This window comes from Haliaeetus albicilla, chromosome 6 (genome assembly GCF_947461875.1).
Source record: "Haliaeetus albicilla chromosome 6, bHalAlb1.1, whole genome shotgun sequence".
In the NCBI taxonomy this organism is placed as follows: Eukaryota; Metazoa; Chordata; class Aves; order Accipitriformes; family Accipitridae; genus Haliaeetus; species Haliaeetus albicilla.
Window position 1 is genome coordinate 43596725 of NC_091488.1, and position 18053 is coordinate 43614777.

The following is an 18053-nucleotide window of genomic DNA, read 5'->3' on the forward strand; positions in this document are numbered from 1 at the left end:
AATCCTTGGAGCATAAGATAAGAAGTGCTCTGATTTGTTCTGTGATGACATCAGAAAGGAGAATGTCCATATACGCTTGCTCCAGAAAAATCTCTTTCTAAAACTAGGTTGAATGTAAATCATAATGCCAAAGGCTCCAGCAAGGGCTATGTGAGCAAAACTGTAACCTCCTGTGACCAATAAAGACGGATGCTACAAGGGAGAAGACTGCAGACCTCTCTAATATATTTTATTGTTCAAGTTCTGTTCCTGGTCTCCCTTACCCCTTGCCTTAGAATAAGGCAGATTCTTTAAGGTTTAAGTGTGTCAGCAGTAAAGACATGTTGCAGATAAAAAGTCTGTTGCTAGTCAAGCCCAATAAAAGGCTAGCTCACTCCTCAGCAATATGCTGCCTATATTCAAGCCTACCTCCTGTCACTGATGAAACTACTGCATGTGCTCCTGCCTTCAGAAGTGCCAGTCCAGGAAAAGCTCCACTTGCTAACAAGCGACTCCTTCAAAAAGCTGTTATGTACTTCACACAAGATTTCACACATCGACGGGCCAGAATTTGTGCAGAATACGAGGGGTCCTACGCTGTAGTTGGCTTTGCAAAAGTGGCTGTCCCGCGCCCCTGATTTCCTTGCTTCTTGCTTCAGCTCCCTGCATGTCTATGGTCACGTCCCTTGTGCACTTCCCCTTCGACATCCCTGGATCAGGTAGGACAAAAGGCAAATAATGGCAACGAGTAACTCCTGTGAAAAATGCAAGCAAGGAGCTAACTGAACCAAATCCAGTCCTTGCATCAACAGTTACATTACTCAATCAGTTCAATAGAGACTGTTTACTTTGGCCCAGACTGATCTGGTATCTTTCCTAGTGAAGACTTCAGTAGTTACATATGTCGTGTGAAATACGCTCCTGTATAGAGCATTTTAAGGTGAAGCCTCTTCCTAAGGTGTACTGCTTCAGGTCCTGACACTTGCCAGCTGCCTTGATTCTTCATTTTTGTATATTCACCAAAACACTAATTAAAAAGAAGTGGAAGTGACATGTTTTTCTTGTTCAAGATTGTGTGTTTGCGAAGGGGAAATAATAAAGGTCTGTCTCTGGGACATCTGGGGCAGTGCGAAGGCAGGCTTTAAAGTCCTGTAACTCCATCCTGAAGATCAGAGTGCAAAGCACTATGATGTACGGTGCTACCAAAACTCTGTAGCTGAATAGTCTCTTGCTGGGGTGCTGGGGGAGAGAAAGAAGCAGCTATGAGGGCAAATAGCTTGAGGAAGAAATGGGTCCCTGCAACACAGCAGGGGTTTTCTGTATGAGTGTGCTTTCAGAAAGGAAAAACCCCACGGATCAGCCACTCCGCTGGTTCAGTGGGGTGGTCACTGTCTTGGAGACCCTGGACTTTTCCATAAGGAAAAGTCGTTTTCCATAAGGAAATTAGTCTTTGGCACTTTTTTTGTGAGACTCAAGGCATGGATAGACCATGCAGACCGTCTATGTCAGTGATGTGGGTTTGTTTTTGAAATGGGGGGGGAGTTTAATGGCGGGGGGTGGAGGGTGTATGTTGCTGAAAGCTACAGTAATACCTAAATCTGAAGAAATTTAAAGAGAATCAGTGTCTGCCTAAGTTAGGCAGCAATAGCAAAGACTGGGTTCTCTGCTATTTACCATGAACTGCAAATCCCTGCCAACTGCAACAGCAGAGAGGAGAGAAATGGGGGAGTAAGGACTGTGCAGGCACACAGCCTCTGTCCCTGCTCGGCCAAACCCCTCCAAAAACTCCTCAGTCACGGCAGCCTTTGTGGATAGCTGCGCTCCTGCGTAAAGGTGTTTTGCTCGGGTTATTTCTAAAACTCAAGTAGCTCTGCAAATGGGTGAAACAATTGGCGATGGGACTTTCTAGGGACTAGCAAGGTCTTCTGCATATGGATGTGGCTGGAGATATGGCCTGGAGAAAACTTTAGGACCACAGAAGTTGGTAATTTCAAGTATTATTTTCCTCCTCTGGTCTTTTGCTTCAGACCCAGAGGTCTCTTCTTTCTTGCTACATCTAAATGTGGTGTGACTGTAGCACTGTGCTCCATAGAGAGGAAATCCTGCAGGATTTTGCAGGAGAAAAGGAACCGAAACTGAATACACTATTGAAGTATTCAACTGCTCCAACCAGTTGCAAGTGATACCATTGACCTATTGCATAAACAGCAGCTTAGCTGATTAAGTTTGGGTTCTTCAGATTTGCTTGCTGCTTCTTAAGCCTTTCCCTCACATTGCACTTTATGACTTATGTTTTAAAAAAATAAAAGCTGTGATGAACAAGTGACCTGGAAAATGGTGGATCTGTGTAGGAGTGCCTAGCATGCCACAATGCAACCAGAAAAACACAGCTTTATCCAATTGAACTGAGGAGGAAAAAGAAGGCTGGACTGATGGCAGAATGATGTTGAGCAGGCTTGTGAAAAATCCTGCACAGCTTTTTCTGGTTTTTCAGCTTCTGAAGGTTGATTCCAATCTCTGCAAGTTCCCTACCTGGGATGCCAGGGGAGGGTGAGGAAGGGATGGAGTCCATGATAGGAATGGTGGTGAACTGGTTTACATGTAGGCTGAGGCTCGTAAAGAAATCCTGGTCATTCTCAGCTGTTTGGATTGCTGTCTGAAGGTATGGATGTATGTGGTCTTCAGAGCAGGCAATATGCATATGTGCATGAAAACTGCTGGACTAAGGCAGGATGAAGAAAAAAATTCTCCAGGTAGAAGCTGTGTGGTTTGTTTGCAGATTTGCTCTGTGTATTTCTTCTCTGCAGGTGTGAATATTCACAGTTCTCTCCTGGCAAAAAAAAAGCATGTTTCAATTCTCCCACGGAGCTACCAACTCTATTTTTAGATTATTAATTTATTGTAATATTCCCAGCTCTGAGAAATCAGAGTCTCACTGAGAAACATCTTCTGTTCATACTTAACAGAGCAGCGTGGCCTCCAAGCCAACAAGAATCCCAAATCCTCAGCTGCTCCCCTCCCATATGCACACAAACATAACCTGATGTTTTTCACACTGTTGAATGTTTGTGGCTGGCAGTACTGAAGGTCTCTGTTCCTTCAGGCAGTGGGGCAATGTGGGGCTGCCTTTGTGTATTTTGTGCTTTGCCCCCATTTTTCCAACAGGCTTTTCTACCCCTTCGTCCTTTCCCCTCATTTCTTCTTCTGCTGCACGAGATCTCTTTGCACAGGCCCTATTTCTCCTTCTCTTGCTGGTTCATATGCGACATACAATGCCCACTATGTGCCATGCTTGCATCTGGCTACCCACCTCATTGCGAAAACCAGCAACCAGGCTGTCGGTGGCATTTGGTATCCTCTGACTCAGATGATTTATTCCCCATTCTGCTCACTGCCCTGGCATCTTAGTTTTTCGCATTCCTTACGACAGGGACTTGTGCCAAGCAAATGTTCGTCGGGACCAAGTCTGACTTAAAACTAGCTCATAAATGAAGCCTCCTTCTCCCACTCCTTGGCAGCCCTGCCCTCTTTGGCAACTGGGGAAAGCCTCTGCAACGTGTGGTATGCTGGGAACCTCCTGCAAGAACTCTCCCTGTAATCTCAGGCATCTATCTTTAGAAGATCCTGCTGCATGAGGAGTTGAGGATGAGTGCTGAGGGTTTATCCTCAACAGGAAAAAAAGGTGAGGGTGTTTCTGACTATGTTAGCTTGCACGCGAGGTGAAATTCCGGCGTAGGCAAGGTCATCTGCAGTTCTTGCATGCTCACTAGTTGAGATAAACTCTGCAAGAGAGCTAAGTGATGAGCGGTGAGCTGCTCTGGCTACTCAGGGCTGTTACTGACTGTGAGTGAATGCAGGACTGAAAACCTTCCCTCTCTATTTTTTCCGAGGCAACGCTCACCTTTAGCAGGGTATGTAGCTGGCACAGAGGCTGGAGAAGGTAAAGGCAAGCCACTTCAAAATAATCCCTGAAAATAACCAGCCTAGTCTTTTCACATCTCTCTTCTGCCTCCACTGTCTGACCCTCGATGTTTAAAGCAAATTATCTCACAATACAAATAAAGGTGAGTAAAGCAGTTTGTGAGCACCTGTTTTTTCTGACCTAAACTTCTTCCTGACTCTTGTGAAGCAGGAGGGAAAGAAGTAGTTACATGATATTTTTCAGACTGATTCAGCTCTATCTCATGGCTGTTTTTGGGGGGGTTTTCTTTTTCCTTTTCAAGTTTTACTTATCTGGAAACTTTCCCTGTTTAATAATCATCATCTCCTTTCTCCAGCTCTGGTCATTCCCATGTTCCTGTTCCTTGTGGTTCATTCTTAAGCAGCTAGTAAGTTTTCTTTGAAGTAATTTTTCTCTCACTGAATTCAAATATTTCCTGGTCTTTTCAGATAAGGGATTTAAATGATAGAGACATAGGTGCTCCATGTAGCTATGGGAGAAAACAGGTCCTGTTTTAAGATATATCTGGACCCAAAGTGCACCACATAATTGCTATTAATTTTCTAGGTTTGCAAAATGTAGTTCATCTTGCACTGCAGTTTGCAAATAAGACATGAGGAAATAGCTACCCTTTTTTATTATGGAGTGAATCAAATGTTCTTGTTTTAACCCTCATGCTCTAGCTAACTTTTGGGGGCTAGGACTGAGGTTCACAGCTCTCATCCATTTCTAATCCTTAACCCTGAGCCTGTTCCCCCTTTACCCCTGTGGTGAGACATGTTCTTTGAAAAGTTTACCCTGCTTAGACGGAAAATGAACTGAGAGATCTCACTGCCTTTCTCCATCTTGGCCATTATGACCCTGTTCTTTTTGCTGTTGTTGACGCCTTGTGCCAGCTTGGCCTAAGTCTGCCCCACTGGACTAAATTTCCTTCCATGCACTGCCTGCCTTCCCTTTGCTGCCAGTTGACCTTTAGTTCCATCCAGTGGGATGCCAGCTAGACACCTCCGGTGTCCCACAGCTGCTGGACTCCTGTGTTGCAAGGAGGATGCATGAGACACTGGTATCAAGTGCTCTTTGGCACGGGGTTAGATTGTTTCCTGATTAACAGCCAGTTTGGGAACTTGCTTAATCCTGGTTTTGGCTTAGCTGAAAGTATCCAAGGTGTTACAGCTGGTGCTTCCAATAAAACCTACCCAGATGTTTGTCCTGAGTCAGACTTTCAAACTCGTAGTGATGGGAAAGCAGGCAAAAGGAATTGGCTGAAATTGTGTTCAAGCACTTCCATGTGTTTAAGCACCGCGATTTAGGGAACAATGCTGAGAGGAGTATGACTAGGTCTGCAGTGTGACTTCTGCTTGATTTTCATGACCATGGGAATTCTGGGGGGCAGTCTGAGATTCTCCTCTTGTCTTATGCCAAGTTGTTGCTAGATTCTGTGGCACAAAGAATACAAAAATACTGTTTCTCGTACAGCACGAATAATTGGCTATGGCTAACAACAATTACAGAGGTCAGCAGACATGGTTTTCTCTCCCACTTTGTGTGCCAGTTGCCATGGTAAGCAGGAAGCACAACGCAGGCATTTTCCTAAAGGGAAATTGAAGTCATGAAGGAGGTAGGAAAGGGAGTCAAGCCCTGAATTCAGCTGCTGAGTAGGAAAAAAAAGTATTTCATTTAACCTAATGATTCATCTGGGGTTTAGGGAGAATAAAGAGCAGGCTGAACTGCAGGTATGCCCACTGAGGCCACAACCACAAGAACCCCTCTCTTTTTTTTTCCCCAGGGTAGAATAACAGACAGATACTAATAATATTCACTTCCACGCTACAGGTCAGAGATTAGCTCAATGAGGGCTAATTCTCTGTGAGAATCCAGAGCACCAGGAAACTTAATTCATAATTTTTTTAAGTTCTTGCTTGTCCTTTACAAATCAACAGAAGTGCATACACAATGTACCAAAGGCTTCATAATAACTTCTCTTGATCCAGCTTGACTTCCCCTCTGCAAGCATTGGGATCCCAGAGTATTTCTGTACTCTGTTCTGCGTTGCTCTGTGTTATCACAGGCAAGGCAGAATTCTGCAGGAGATGTGCTAAATGGGAGAACATGGTTGTGCATCACCAAAATTTCAGCCTGGAAGAACTAAAAATGGTAAGAAAAAAGATGAACTTTACTCTTGGAAATTTTAAAGCATTTCAGATAATGGTAATTCTATAGAAGTCTCCAAGCCCTCACTTCATTTTCAGAGCTGCAGAGCAGCTGCAGCCCTCATAACCTCTAATCAGAAAAGTGTGTGATCAGGCCCTAACCTTTATCCCCATAGTCAAAACCTAGACAAACACAGCTTAGTGCCCTGGGCACTCACACAACAAAAGAACGGCTCAAACTCGCGTGTCAGAGGAAGGCAAATGCATTTACACTGCATTCATAAACCAAATCCAGGAAAAAGAAAATGTTTCAAAACATCACTAGGGCACAGGTCTGTTTTTATAAAAACTCCAGTTTAATCTCATGGCTGAGACCTGGCAAAACACCTTTTTTTGGTGGCTGTTGGTTTAGGTTTTGGTTTTTTTTTAAAGCAATAAGGCACAAAGGCAGGCAAGTCCACACAGAGAGCAAAATCAACAAAAATACAATCCATCAGAGCTAGCAGGAGAAATAATCACAAACCAGGGCCAGTGGGATGGGGACAGTCCTCTTCACAGTGTCTGACTTCCAGTCCTTCCCTTGACCTGGCAGCAAATAGTATGTCAAAGGGGACCAGTGCCTGCAAGAACAAGATCTAAGGTCTGGGCTGCTGCATGGAGCCCTCAGGAAGCACTTGCCTCCTGCCATCCTCCCTTTCCAGGGCTGTTAAAGTCCTGTTCCACCTCCAGTTGAAACTCAGTGGCAAGCTTTCCATTCCTTGCTTGGAGCAGAATTAGGTATCACCAAGCCTTTACACTGATTAGGAGCAAGCAAAAGCTAAACCAAATTGGGAACAGCTACAGCTCCTCCCCACCCCTAGACATATCTTTTTTTCCTAGAGATGGAGGGAAGCAGAAGGGACAACTGGAAACCTGGGCGTGCCTGAAAGGTAATATATGCTCCAGTAGCTTGTTTGCATTTTCAAGGACTGGGGAGAAGCTTGTGGTGGAAAGCTAAATCAGTGCTTGCACTCTGGTCTCCCCTGATCTCATCCCTCCTCTCCCAGGACATGATCCAGCTCAGGAAGGCAGATTCAGGCCTTCTGCCCACCACAGATTAGCCAGAATTTATTAGCTTCTCCTCTGTGGGCAAAAAGCCAGTTGATCTTACATCCTTGGTGCTACAAACGTTGCAGCAGAAAACAGTTCCATGCATCAGCCCAAGTTTCACAGATGTGCAGAATTCTATTTAGGCAATTCCTTCATTTTAATTACATTTCCTTTTTAATATATTTATATAGAATGATCTTTTATATATATATATATATATATATAAAAATTTAACACAATATTCACCACTACAGGCATTTCAGAATTCATAAAGAAAGAAAAAAGACTTTGATTGCACCATTTGAACTCTGGATGAGGGAAAATGTTGCAGGGCTTTATGGATGCTCTCTAGTACAGACCTAAGTTCCTCTGAAGCTCTAAAGGTGAAAAAAGAAGTGGTCCAGTCTTTTTGAAGTGATAGCATGGGATGGACAGCCCAGAGGAATTTATAAGGTAAAATACAATCCTCGTTTCTGTTTACTCTCCCACCAATAAGGCAGCTCCCACATGAGCTAACATTATCCATATCCTTCCTTTCCATCAGAGGATTCCCATCTTTGCCAGCCCAACCATTTCACTCTGAGCTACACTTAACAGAAGCCGCACAAACCCCCTGACTACATGGGAAGGATAAGTGAACTCGAGTCACTTGTCTCCCATCGGTCAAAGTCCACAAGCAGCATGTGATGGTGATACCGTATCATGACTGAGACTGGGGCCATCTGCAAACTTGGGAATGGCCTTGATACTCTTCACAGTCTCAGGAGAATTGAAATGTACTGCGCGGTCCCTGAAATGACCCTTGCAGAGCTGCAAATGATGTGACAGTCTGTTTAGGAAGGTCCTTTCCATAGTGCCAAGAACAACCAAGTTATCTGTCCTATACACAAAACTTCAAATTCTAGGCCAGACGCTTCTCCCACCAATTTGATCTATCCTTCTCCATAATGCTTCACAGAAAAAAAAAATAATTAAAAAAACCCAAACAAGCAAAAAAACCCAAATCCTTTCTTAAAGTCTCTAGTGTTGCAGGGTTGTGCTGGAGGGCAGGAGTTTGGTACCCACAGTGTACCACTGCAAAACCCTGAACTTCAGAAGAGCTTCCAGTCTCAGGTTCAATGTGCTACTGTGCGGTGGCAGAGGATGACTTAAGGGCTCTGAAGCAAAGATGACATCTGGTCTGACCCTGAAGCTGACCTCAGGAATGGCTTAGTAAATTTGGATCTTAGGAAGCTCCAACCACACAGTCAGCACTATTTGATGGGAGATGGTTTCTGTCTTCTGGCTCCGTCCAGCTGTCAAGCTGTGGTCCTTGAAGCTGACTGCAACTATCAGTATCAACACGGATCCATCATCAAGCACTAAAAACTCCGCAGAAGTCTGAGTCAGGAGTTGAGAATGGTGATACCTGTGCAGTGGTGCACCTTGCAACTAAGCAAGTACTCTCAGCTCTGCAGGATCTGGGGCTTTATCTCAGCGCTCTTGATACAAGCCCACTTGTGATCATAGAGCTAGAGTGATGTGCCTGCATTAATCCCACTTGGCTAGGCTCTTAAAAGTGTGATACATCAGCTGAAGGCTGGAGATTAAAATGTAGATAAAGATGGGATAGAGCTACAAAATAGAGATGCCATTACAGAACCTCTGCTTAATTAAAATCTGAGTTCGAATTCTGAAACAGTCTTAAAAAGTATAGTCTGGATACAGATTTTAGTTGCTGCTGATCTTTAATATTAAGTAAAGATTTCTAATAATTTTCTCTTGCAGGAGTTTCACCACTTATGCCAAAAGCGCTATTACTTACTGGAACGCTGTTAAGAGTTGAGACAGTGTATTATATACAAATTGCCAGACCTCATTTCTTGTTCATAGATCAGCTTATATGAGAATAAGGAGGGGGAAAAAAAAAGAAAAAAAAAAAAAGAATGGTTTTAAGGTGCCAAGGTTTCATCACATTTTCTTCTTCTTTTGATACATTACTTCGTGAGCTTCGCTGGCTCCGTTCCAGATGCCTTGGCAGTCAAAACTTCTAGGAACTGTGAGAATATAAATCCCTGTCCAAAGTAAACTATTTTGTTGATGCCAACAAAACCTGGGCATCATTTCCACAACTTTTACTTTCTCCAAAGCCTTACCACAATACCTCGTATCGCACCTTCCCAAGTCATTTGCCATTAACCTAGCCGTGGTGGTGAAAAGCTTTCCCATGAGGCAGTAAAAAAAAGGCATTTGGGTGCCATGTAAATGCAGCACAGAGCTGTGCTAACTCTGAGGAGCATGGAGGACTGGCAATCCCCTATTTTTTAGGGGAGCCTGCACAGGCATCTTATGGTCTGGGAGGAGGATAATACAATTGTCATGAAGCTGCATGTTCTGGACCTGCCATCCACGGTTTGCCCAGGTAAAGCATAGGCTGACATCTGTGAGAGAACGTGGACCCGAACAAGAACTCCAGGCTCTCGTCTGGCTTAATATTCTCCCTTAACAAAATTGACAGCACTGACTTAGTTCTCTGCTCTGTTCCCTCTTATATGACATTACGCGCAAATGAAGAGTACAGTGGGGAGGCTCAAAGATTGCAACTGGTGACAGAGAAAAGCCCTCTTGTTTTTTCATGCTCCCTTTGGATATGGCAGGAGAAGATATATTCCTTGCATTTGTGGACCCAGAACTTCTCAAAAGTACTCTGGCATCTCTCCCCTGTAGCAATCAAAGTGTGCAGAGAAAGCACCGTACAGGCTCTGGGCCCTCCAGCCACAATGACGCTAATTAAGTGACACATTCAGTACAGACCAAGAGCTCATGGACTGAGTTTGCTAACAATTTGAAAATGCCAGCACTTCAGAAAAAAACCCTAAACATACATCCGTTGGGAAATTCTGACTGACACTCATTGTGGTGGCTATGCACTTTCTACCAGATGCTCAGTTACTGCTCAAACTCTAGCCCATAATACCCATCCGAGGGCCTACAAACTCAGACATCTCCATGAATGATGGCCCCTGCAAGCACCATTACAGGGACAATCTCAGTGCTGGCAGCAACACCTGTGTTCCAGTCTCCTCCATAGTCACTAGTGACACTTAAATTGCAGAGACAGCACGGGCTGTACCTGACTTTGCAATAACCCACGGTCACATACCAGGCAATAGATGAGCCTGCAGTGAATGTAGAGTTAGAGGCTTTATGAAGGAAGCTTTAATTCTATTCCCACGGCAGCTGTTGCTTATATGAAGGTGTATTTGCCTGTAACAATAACGGCCCTTCAGGAGAGAGTTTAATTCACTTCAAATCCCCCTCTCAGGATATTGTTCATGATCTGTTCTGCAGTCCCACAAATCATCCTCTTTACCATACTCTTAATCAGTCTGAAAGCACTGAGGGCCAGGAAGGTGACAACCAGCCATGCTCTCAAAGAAACAGTGTAAGATCACAAGGAGAGGAATTTTAAAGGAAGAAGAAGCACCTGGGGACATGCCACACAGTGGCAATGAAAGACCAAGGGTCAAGGATATGTCAGTCAGGGTGCAAGAGGGCAATAGCCCAAGGACATGCAGATCAGAAGATCCTCTTGCTTTTCGCTGCCGTTGGCAGTGTGGAGCACAGCTGGAGATAGTTGCAGAGGTGTCATCTGGCTTTAAGCAATGATGAAAATAGCCGATACTGGCCTTTGTTACGACTGTATTTTTGCTTTCACTGATACCAGCCTGAGAAGTCTCTACCGCTGGACAGCCAGCTGCACACTAAAGATGGATCTTGTCTGCCCAAGGAAGGTGTGGCTGAGCACAACAAAACTCATGAGCAAGACTTGGAAGATTAAAAGAACAACTAGGCGTTTCCTGGCCAGCTACTTTCATTCCAGCCCTTGCACATGTCAGGAAGAACACATCTTTGATGCAAGGACAGAGCTGGAGGCAGCACCTTCAGGTTGTGTGTTTGTCACTGGAACATGCTTGAGTGTCTCACACCCTGTGTGACTTGCTCATGCCAGCTTCGCCTTCCTCTTCAGCTATCCCCAGCCTCCTGCACTGTTTATTTTACACTGTCTAAATCAGACAACAGGGATGGGTAGGCATGGTCCTTCACTGGTGGCTGGGAAACAATGGAAGGAGGTCCCAAACATCTGGACTTACCTCCTCAGCAGATGTTGCGTCCCTGCACCCTGGGCTGCAGTGCTTTGGAACAGTGTTTCCTCCCAGCCCTATTTTCTAATTATACCAAGATTTATTTTTCCATAGGGAGGATGAGACTTTCACAGGGCTTGTTAGACAATAAGTATGAGGAAATGCAAGTTCCCTGGGACTGGCTTACAAAAAAAAGCAGACAGTGAGGGACTAGGCAGGGGTGAGAAAGGGAAGGAAAAGCAAGACAAAAAGACTATGACCCTCCATAGCAAAATGCTTTGCAGGAAACCATAAAGGATTCGGGTCCATCTTGCACAAAATAGTTATAACAACAGCAAAATGGCAACAGAGTTGGTCTTGGACACTCCCATCCCATCCACCATGGAAAAGGAGTAAGAGAAGCAGTTGCTATTCGATCTGCCTCCCACTTCGTCCATCCAGAATCACAGAGCGCCTCTGGGGCTGGTAAAAGCAGCTGGTAGAGGTCTCCAGTCTCTGGCCATTCTTGGGGATGGTCATTTTGTTCCGCAGCGTCACCCCCTCAGGGGTTGTCCGCGAGGTCTCAGACAGTTCACCACAAATGGGGCTCGAAGAGGTGGTCTGCGTGGGGCTCCTTATGGGCGATAACAACACCCTGGAGTCTGCTGAAGAGGAGGGGTGGTCCATAATGGGGAAAGGGGGACTGAAGAGGATCAGACTCTGGGGCCTCCCGGGCCTAGATCTATAGGAGGGCTTGGAGAACCCTGACGGCCTCTCCATCTTTGAGGACTGTGGATTATCTCCAGCTGTCTCCCCCTCAGAGGTGCGCTTTCGGCGCAGAACAGGGGCATCCAGATTGGGGTAATGACTGGACTGAGATGGCTCCAGCGGAGAGCTGAGGCTGCCGTGCCAAGGACAGGCTGAGTCCTTTTGAGCTGGGTCACTGTTTTCTTTCTCTGCTTTGGCTTTCTTCTCTGTCAGTGGGCTCTTGGGGGCCTCCAGGTGGCTCCATGCCACCCGTTGAGTCTGCCTGATGGCCTGCTTGGCTTCTGCTTCCTTCTTCTCGGCCGGCAGAGCCGTGTTCTGAGCCTGCAGGGGCTGGGGGATCTGGGTGTACTGAATCTTGGGTGGTATCACAGGCACCGCTCTAGCCTGGCACATCTTAATCATGAAGGAGGTCCTGACTGCCGACACACTGACAGGGGCAGAGTTACGACGGCCAGTGGTGGCATGAGCCACTGCCAGGTAATCCAAGTCTAGATCCACGTGGGCATTGAAATGAGACCCCCAGGGAACGCCTTTACTGGCAGCAGGGCAGGCAGTCGGCAGGGATGGGACGGAATCACTGCTTTTTACTTCCTTCTGCCCACACAGGAGGTTCCCAGGGGCAGAGGGCATGGACAGGCTCTCGAATGTGAAGAAATCTGGGGCTGGAAGGAGTGACTCCAAGTTGAGGGACGATGGCCTAGTCTTTGCTTTGCGAGGTGTTTCTTCACCTTTACTACTCAGCTGTGACTCCGTGGCAGAGCAGAGTGCTTTGGTAACAGTCTCTCCTCCCCCCAGGACAATGTCCTGAGACATGGGTAACTCCTCCTTTGTGTTCTTCGCCTGTGAAGAACTGCCTGGGCTATTTTGGTATGGTAAAGACAGCTCCACCTTTGAGCTCCAAGGGTTTTCTTTGCTCACATCCACTTTCTTTTCCTCTGGCTCAGAAAGAGGGATTATGGAGGGTTCTTTTTTCTCAGCTGGTGTTTCCTCCTTGCTGAGGGGATACCTCAGCTCCTCAGGTTTTGAAGGTTCTTCTGGAGGACTGGTGATGTTTTCATCTCTTTTAGCTTTGCCCAGATTAGGGGGGGAGACGGCTTGTGTTTTGGGCAGCTCACAAGTCACTGGCAGAATGTCACTGCACGGTTGCTGCTGGTCAGTGGCATCTATGAAAGAGAATGGGATAGTCCACAGACTCATCACTGTGTCTTTACTGTCCAGGGAGAGGCTGCGACTGAATCGTGGTCTAAGAGAAAGGCCTGTCTCTGCTTTCTGACTCTGTGGCTGGAACTCCTGTATCACCTTCTCCTGAATATCCTTAAATGTGGGGGAATGGAGTGGGCTCGTAACCCACTGGTGATCCTCCCATGGCTCCACAAGTTCTAAGCTCTGCACATTATCTGTCCAGGTATCCTCATCATCCTGGTCACCAGCATCATGGGTTCTGTGAACAGCATTGCCCTCCTTCAGCTCCTGGATTCCAGCTCCACTCAGCGCCTTGGAGGAGAATGCGTCCCTTTCATCAGCAGTCATTATCTCAGGCTTCTCCCTCTGAGTCTGGACTCTGGTAAGACCATCCTTTACCCTCTGCAGCTGGCAAGTGCTATCTTTTTCTCTCCCTGACTCCGGACACGCTCCTTTGGAACAAGAAAAATCATCACTTGGGGCAATCTCATTAAATTCTGATTGACTATGAAGCTTCCAGTCCAGGGGAGGAGTGAGACATTCACTCCTGCTGTCCGTCACTGGGTGGTGGTTCTTTGGAGCAGCTGTGCCAGTCGGAAGAGTACCCAGTTTGGGTAGGGCTGAAGCACAGCTCTGCTGTGCAGCCACATCAGACTGGCAGTTATGGAGGCTGTCTTGTCGTTCCATGCTGCCGGCACCAAATAAAGGCACCTGAGTTGTTATCTGTGGTGTTCTGCTTGCAGATTTCTGCTCAGACAGTGTTGGGCTCTGTACTGGGCCAGAGGAACTATCTGTTTGTACTGAAGAAGAGGATTCAGAAATTAGGCCCGTCTTGGGGACAGCTGCTGGCAAGAGCAAGAGCTCCTCTTCAGGTTCGATAATTTTCAGTTCCTGCTGTATCTCTGGCCACAATGGTTCTAGAAGGGCATTTGCAGGGTCTTCCTCAGTCTGAAAAACAGAAGAAACACCATGACCTGGCAGCTCACAACTTACCAGTAAATACCCCTTCATTTTCCTCAAACAGCCCTCTTAGAATAGACAGGCTTCCGAACGAGCACACTCATGGGTACAGAAACACAGACACGCATACTGCTACCAGTTCAGGGAAGGAAATAAGTCTATAAACAAGTGAGTTCATGGAGGAGAAGATCCGAGGTGCAGCCAAAATGAGGCCTGGACAGATGTACTGAAAGAGTGAGGTGAATGAGTAGCTGGAATGTCTCAGTCCGTTTCCCAGCCCTTCCCATTCAGGCTCGCTTGGCCTTGCCAGAGAATCTGCATTCCCAAATTGCACACGAACTGGAATGAATAATCTATTCAAGGAGCTATGCCAACAGATCTTTAAATAGCTGCCCAGAGATGAGTATCGCTGTAAGACGCTTGGTGAAAAAGCTCTTCTAGAGATACAGAGGAGGCAAAAATAAAAATTAAAAAAAAAGTGTGTAAAGAATGGAAGAAAAAAGGACTGTTCAGGCTGTCCAAGACAAATGGCACAGCAAAGTAGAAGGGGAATTCTTCTTGACTATGACTATGACTTCTTCTTGACTATGGGTCAAAATGCTCAGACATCTGGACAGTCTCACATCTGGAAAGTCTCAGAGCAGACAGATTTTACTGACTGCAGTCTTATAGTTACAGGAAAAGAAGACCAAAAGGGGACAGTAGGTAGTTGTGTAAAGGTAAATCACCACATGGCGATGTGGACAGAAGCGAAATCAGTACATGGTCAGTTCTTGACCCTGCTTAGCCTAGGTCATAGACTGAGTTTTTGTGACTACGGACACACAATGAAACTTTAAACAACCTCCCAGTCACCACCATGACATTGTCCCCCATCTTTTTTCTTATGCCTTCTTCCTTACCACATCTCTTAAGCATGACCCTTCTTCTGTCTTAGCCATCTCGATCTTCTGCTGGCCACAGCTGCCTTCTGAGGAGACATCTTTTGTCTTGAGCTGTCCTTGCTCTGCCTTGTCTGCAGGGAGTGGCCCCGTATGAACCTCTGAGGCTAGTGTTTGTTCCAAGGTGGGACTCTGCTCCAAGGACTGCTGGGGGCTGCTGGTGTTGCTTGGGCAGCTGCTTTGCCCACATAATGCCTCCTGATTTTCTGCTGCTGGCTGTGGAGTTTCTAAGGACTCGGGTTTCCTGGCTGCCACCAGCTCCTCGGGGTGAGAGCCTGGATCAGAAAGACAAATGAATGATGTAACTACTTGTGACTGAAAATATGTGCCCTGCTGTTTCAACCCAATGCCAACCAACAAAGCTACAGAGCTCCCTCCGGGCACAACAGGACATTGCTGGGAGGCTACCCACTCCTCAGTCTCGTTACTGCCACGAGCACCAACCTGACCTGCTGCCATCAACACCCACCCTGCTACAGCTTGGTCTCTTTCGGGCCACAAGAGCAAGCTGGAGCAACCTCCACCCCACCAAGCTGCAGGGCATCTCCACATCCCCCTCCTTAACACACTTTTACCTCTGGATGCTGCCGCTGGCAGGGCAGGCGCCGGCTGTTTCTCCTTTCGCTCCGGTGCCTGCTCTGTCCTCGTGTGGGTCCCCACATCCAGGGCAGAGGGGCTCGTGCTCTCGGCCACCAGAGAAGAGAGCTCCTCTAGGCTGGAGAGGGAAAGCTTCTCCTTGGTGGGCACACGGCAGGGAGTGCTGTTGGTGCTGATGACTGCAGATACCCGCAGGGGGACTGAGACGGCGAAAGGCTCTGAGATGTTCAGGGCTTTCCTCTGATGACGAGGGGAGGCTTCCAAGGGAAAGAGGCTGCTTGGGAAACCTGACTTGGAGGCTGTTTCGGAGGTGTAGAACATGCGGCCGCCTTTGGGGGAAGTCTGCTCGTTTTCGGCATCCTCTGCTGCCCGGAAGACCTTCAGCTGCTCAGGGGGTGACTTTGCCTGCGGTGTCCGGGGAGGACCTTTCTCCCCACTCAGCTCTGAGCTTCCTTTAGCCCCCATGGCAGATCCTTCCCGCTCCCACTCATTCTCCTTGCTGAGGTCATATGAGCTGCCTGTGCCTCCTGTCCGTATCTTCATCACCGGAACAAAAAACCCTCCAGTAGTCACCGTCCGTTTGAATCTGCTCTTTTCATCCTCCCCTAGAGATGGGAAGATAGGAGGAAGTCAGTGGGAAGCAAAGCACTAGCAAACAACCCTCCTCTGTGAGGAGCCCTCCTCAATCCCTCCAGGGATGAGTCCTGTCCTGGTGAACGCCCACATTTCCACAGAGAGATGGGAAAAGCATGTGCTGAAGACCTTCCAGGCTCCAGTCCTGGGGTCTCCTTCAAACTGGGCAGGCAGGGCTGAACAGGATGCTCTCCAGTGGAAATCACCTAAGACGTTTATTAGAGGCCCCTCTCAATCAGATGCAGCCAAGTCTAGGGCTAGCGTGCATTGCCCACAAAGATCACAGCTCCAGGCTTTGTCAGCTTATTGCAAGCACTTTTCACTTATGAATGGGAATTTTGTGCCCAGAATAACCAAGAATGAAATCGAGGCGATCCCACTGCTAATAAAGATGCAGCTAGGCACAGCGGTAACTCTGAGGTGCATACGCCAACATAAAAGACACAGAAAAGGGTTAAAAATGCGTGCACACAAAGGTGGGGGCACGTCAGCAGCCATGGCATAAGCATACAGAGATACAGAACACGGTGAGATAGGCAAAGAAACAGACCACTGCATCTGTGCAAGCACGGGGGAAAGCTGAGAATGCAGAGGTGCAATCCTTCACCCTTACAGTACAGGCTATTGATGTCTCACCTTCCACTGGCAGGGAACACAGTGAGTCCATGCTCTTCGCGGGCCGAATAGTTGCTTTTTCTGTGGAAAATGAGTTTTAGAAGCAGGCTTCAGATCCTGTGGCTTTGCAGGTTTCAGCCCATAAACACCAAAGGCTACATATAGACGGGCATGCCAGGCAGACATCAAAGTTATTTTCCATTTCTAAGCATTCCCCCTCTATATCCACACCACGCTGCTTATTACTCACAACACTTGTCCACACAGCCGGGGATCTGCTAGCGCTAACAACAGCTTTGCACCTGCTGGACATGTGGAGAGCTATACTTAACCCAGCCAGTCAACACCATTTCCACTGTGAAGCAGTTAAGCATCCCCGAAGCTGTTATGCGCCACTGCCCTCCCAGATCAAGTCAGGCTATTGGTTGTGGAGACTTTTTAGCTAAACTGACATAAATGCCTTCTCACCTCTCATTCCTGATAGCAAATGTTAGGTTATTTTTACGTTGCACTCCCAGGCTCTTTTGCTGGCATGAGCATACCCTGCCTCCAGCAAGCACTCCGGGAAATTTATGAGGGCAGTAAGCAACCTATTTTCCCGGTCATCCTGGCTGGACTTGCTTGTCCAGAAACAAGCTGCCATTTGTCACCAGACACTCTACAGGTCTGTTCCTGAGAGACTTTGGAAGCACGTAGCTGTTACGGCTCTGAAAAGGAGAGATGGGGTGAATGTAGCTGGCAAGGAAGACAAGTCATTCTCTGGCAGCCCAAAAAGGGTCCCTGGAGCTGTGGAAAATGTCTGGGAGCAAAGTTTGCTGTTTACAATGTTGCACAAAGTAGGTAAGGCATAAAGTGAGCAGGCTTGTTGGACTTCATTTATTTACATAATCAAGGCTTCTGGGACTGACTTTCACACGAGCATAGGAGAAACTCCACCTACTTTTTGCATTTATATGGAGTCCTGGCTACCTTTTACGTTCATATGGTATGATGTCTTGAGCACTGGCTGCGCTTTTGCGAAGGAACAGAATTCAAGCTGTGGAGCTCATGTTTTATGTGACTTGCAGACTTGTGTGCCGTGGACACAAACTGTGTT

At 46.9% G+C, this 18053-nt stretch overlaps 1 protein-coding gene across 1 annotated transcript in view; it reads right to left on the reverse strand.

Moving 5' to 3' along the window:
• Positions 1–6404: 6404 nt before the first annotated feature.
• ARHGAP31 (Rho GTPase activating protein 31) overlaps positions 6405–18053 on the reverse strand; it is a 61711-nt gene continuing 50062 nt past the window's right edge. The window contains exons 9-12 of the mRNA XM_009925727.2: positions 16979–17038; positions 15688–16314; positions 15074–15387; positions 6405–14159 (exon numbers count right to left, since the gene is read on the reverse strand). Coding sequence (XP_009924029.2) covers positions 11691–14159; positions 15074–15387; positions 15688–16314; positions 16979–17038 — 3470 coding nt within the window. The 3' untranslated portion in view covers positions 6405–11690. The remainder of the gene's footprint in view (positions 14160–15073; positions 15388–15687; positions 16315–16978; positions 17039–18053) is intronic.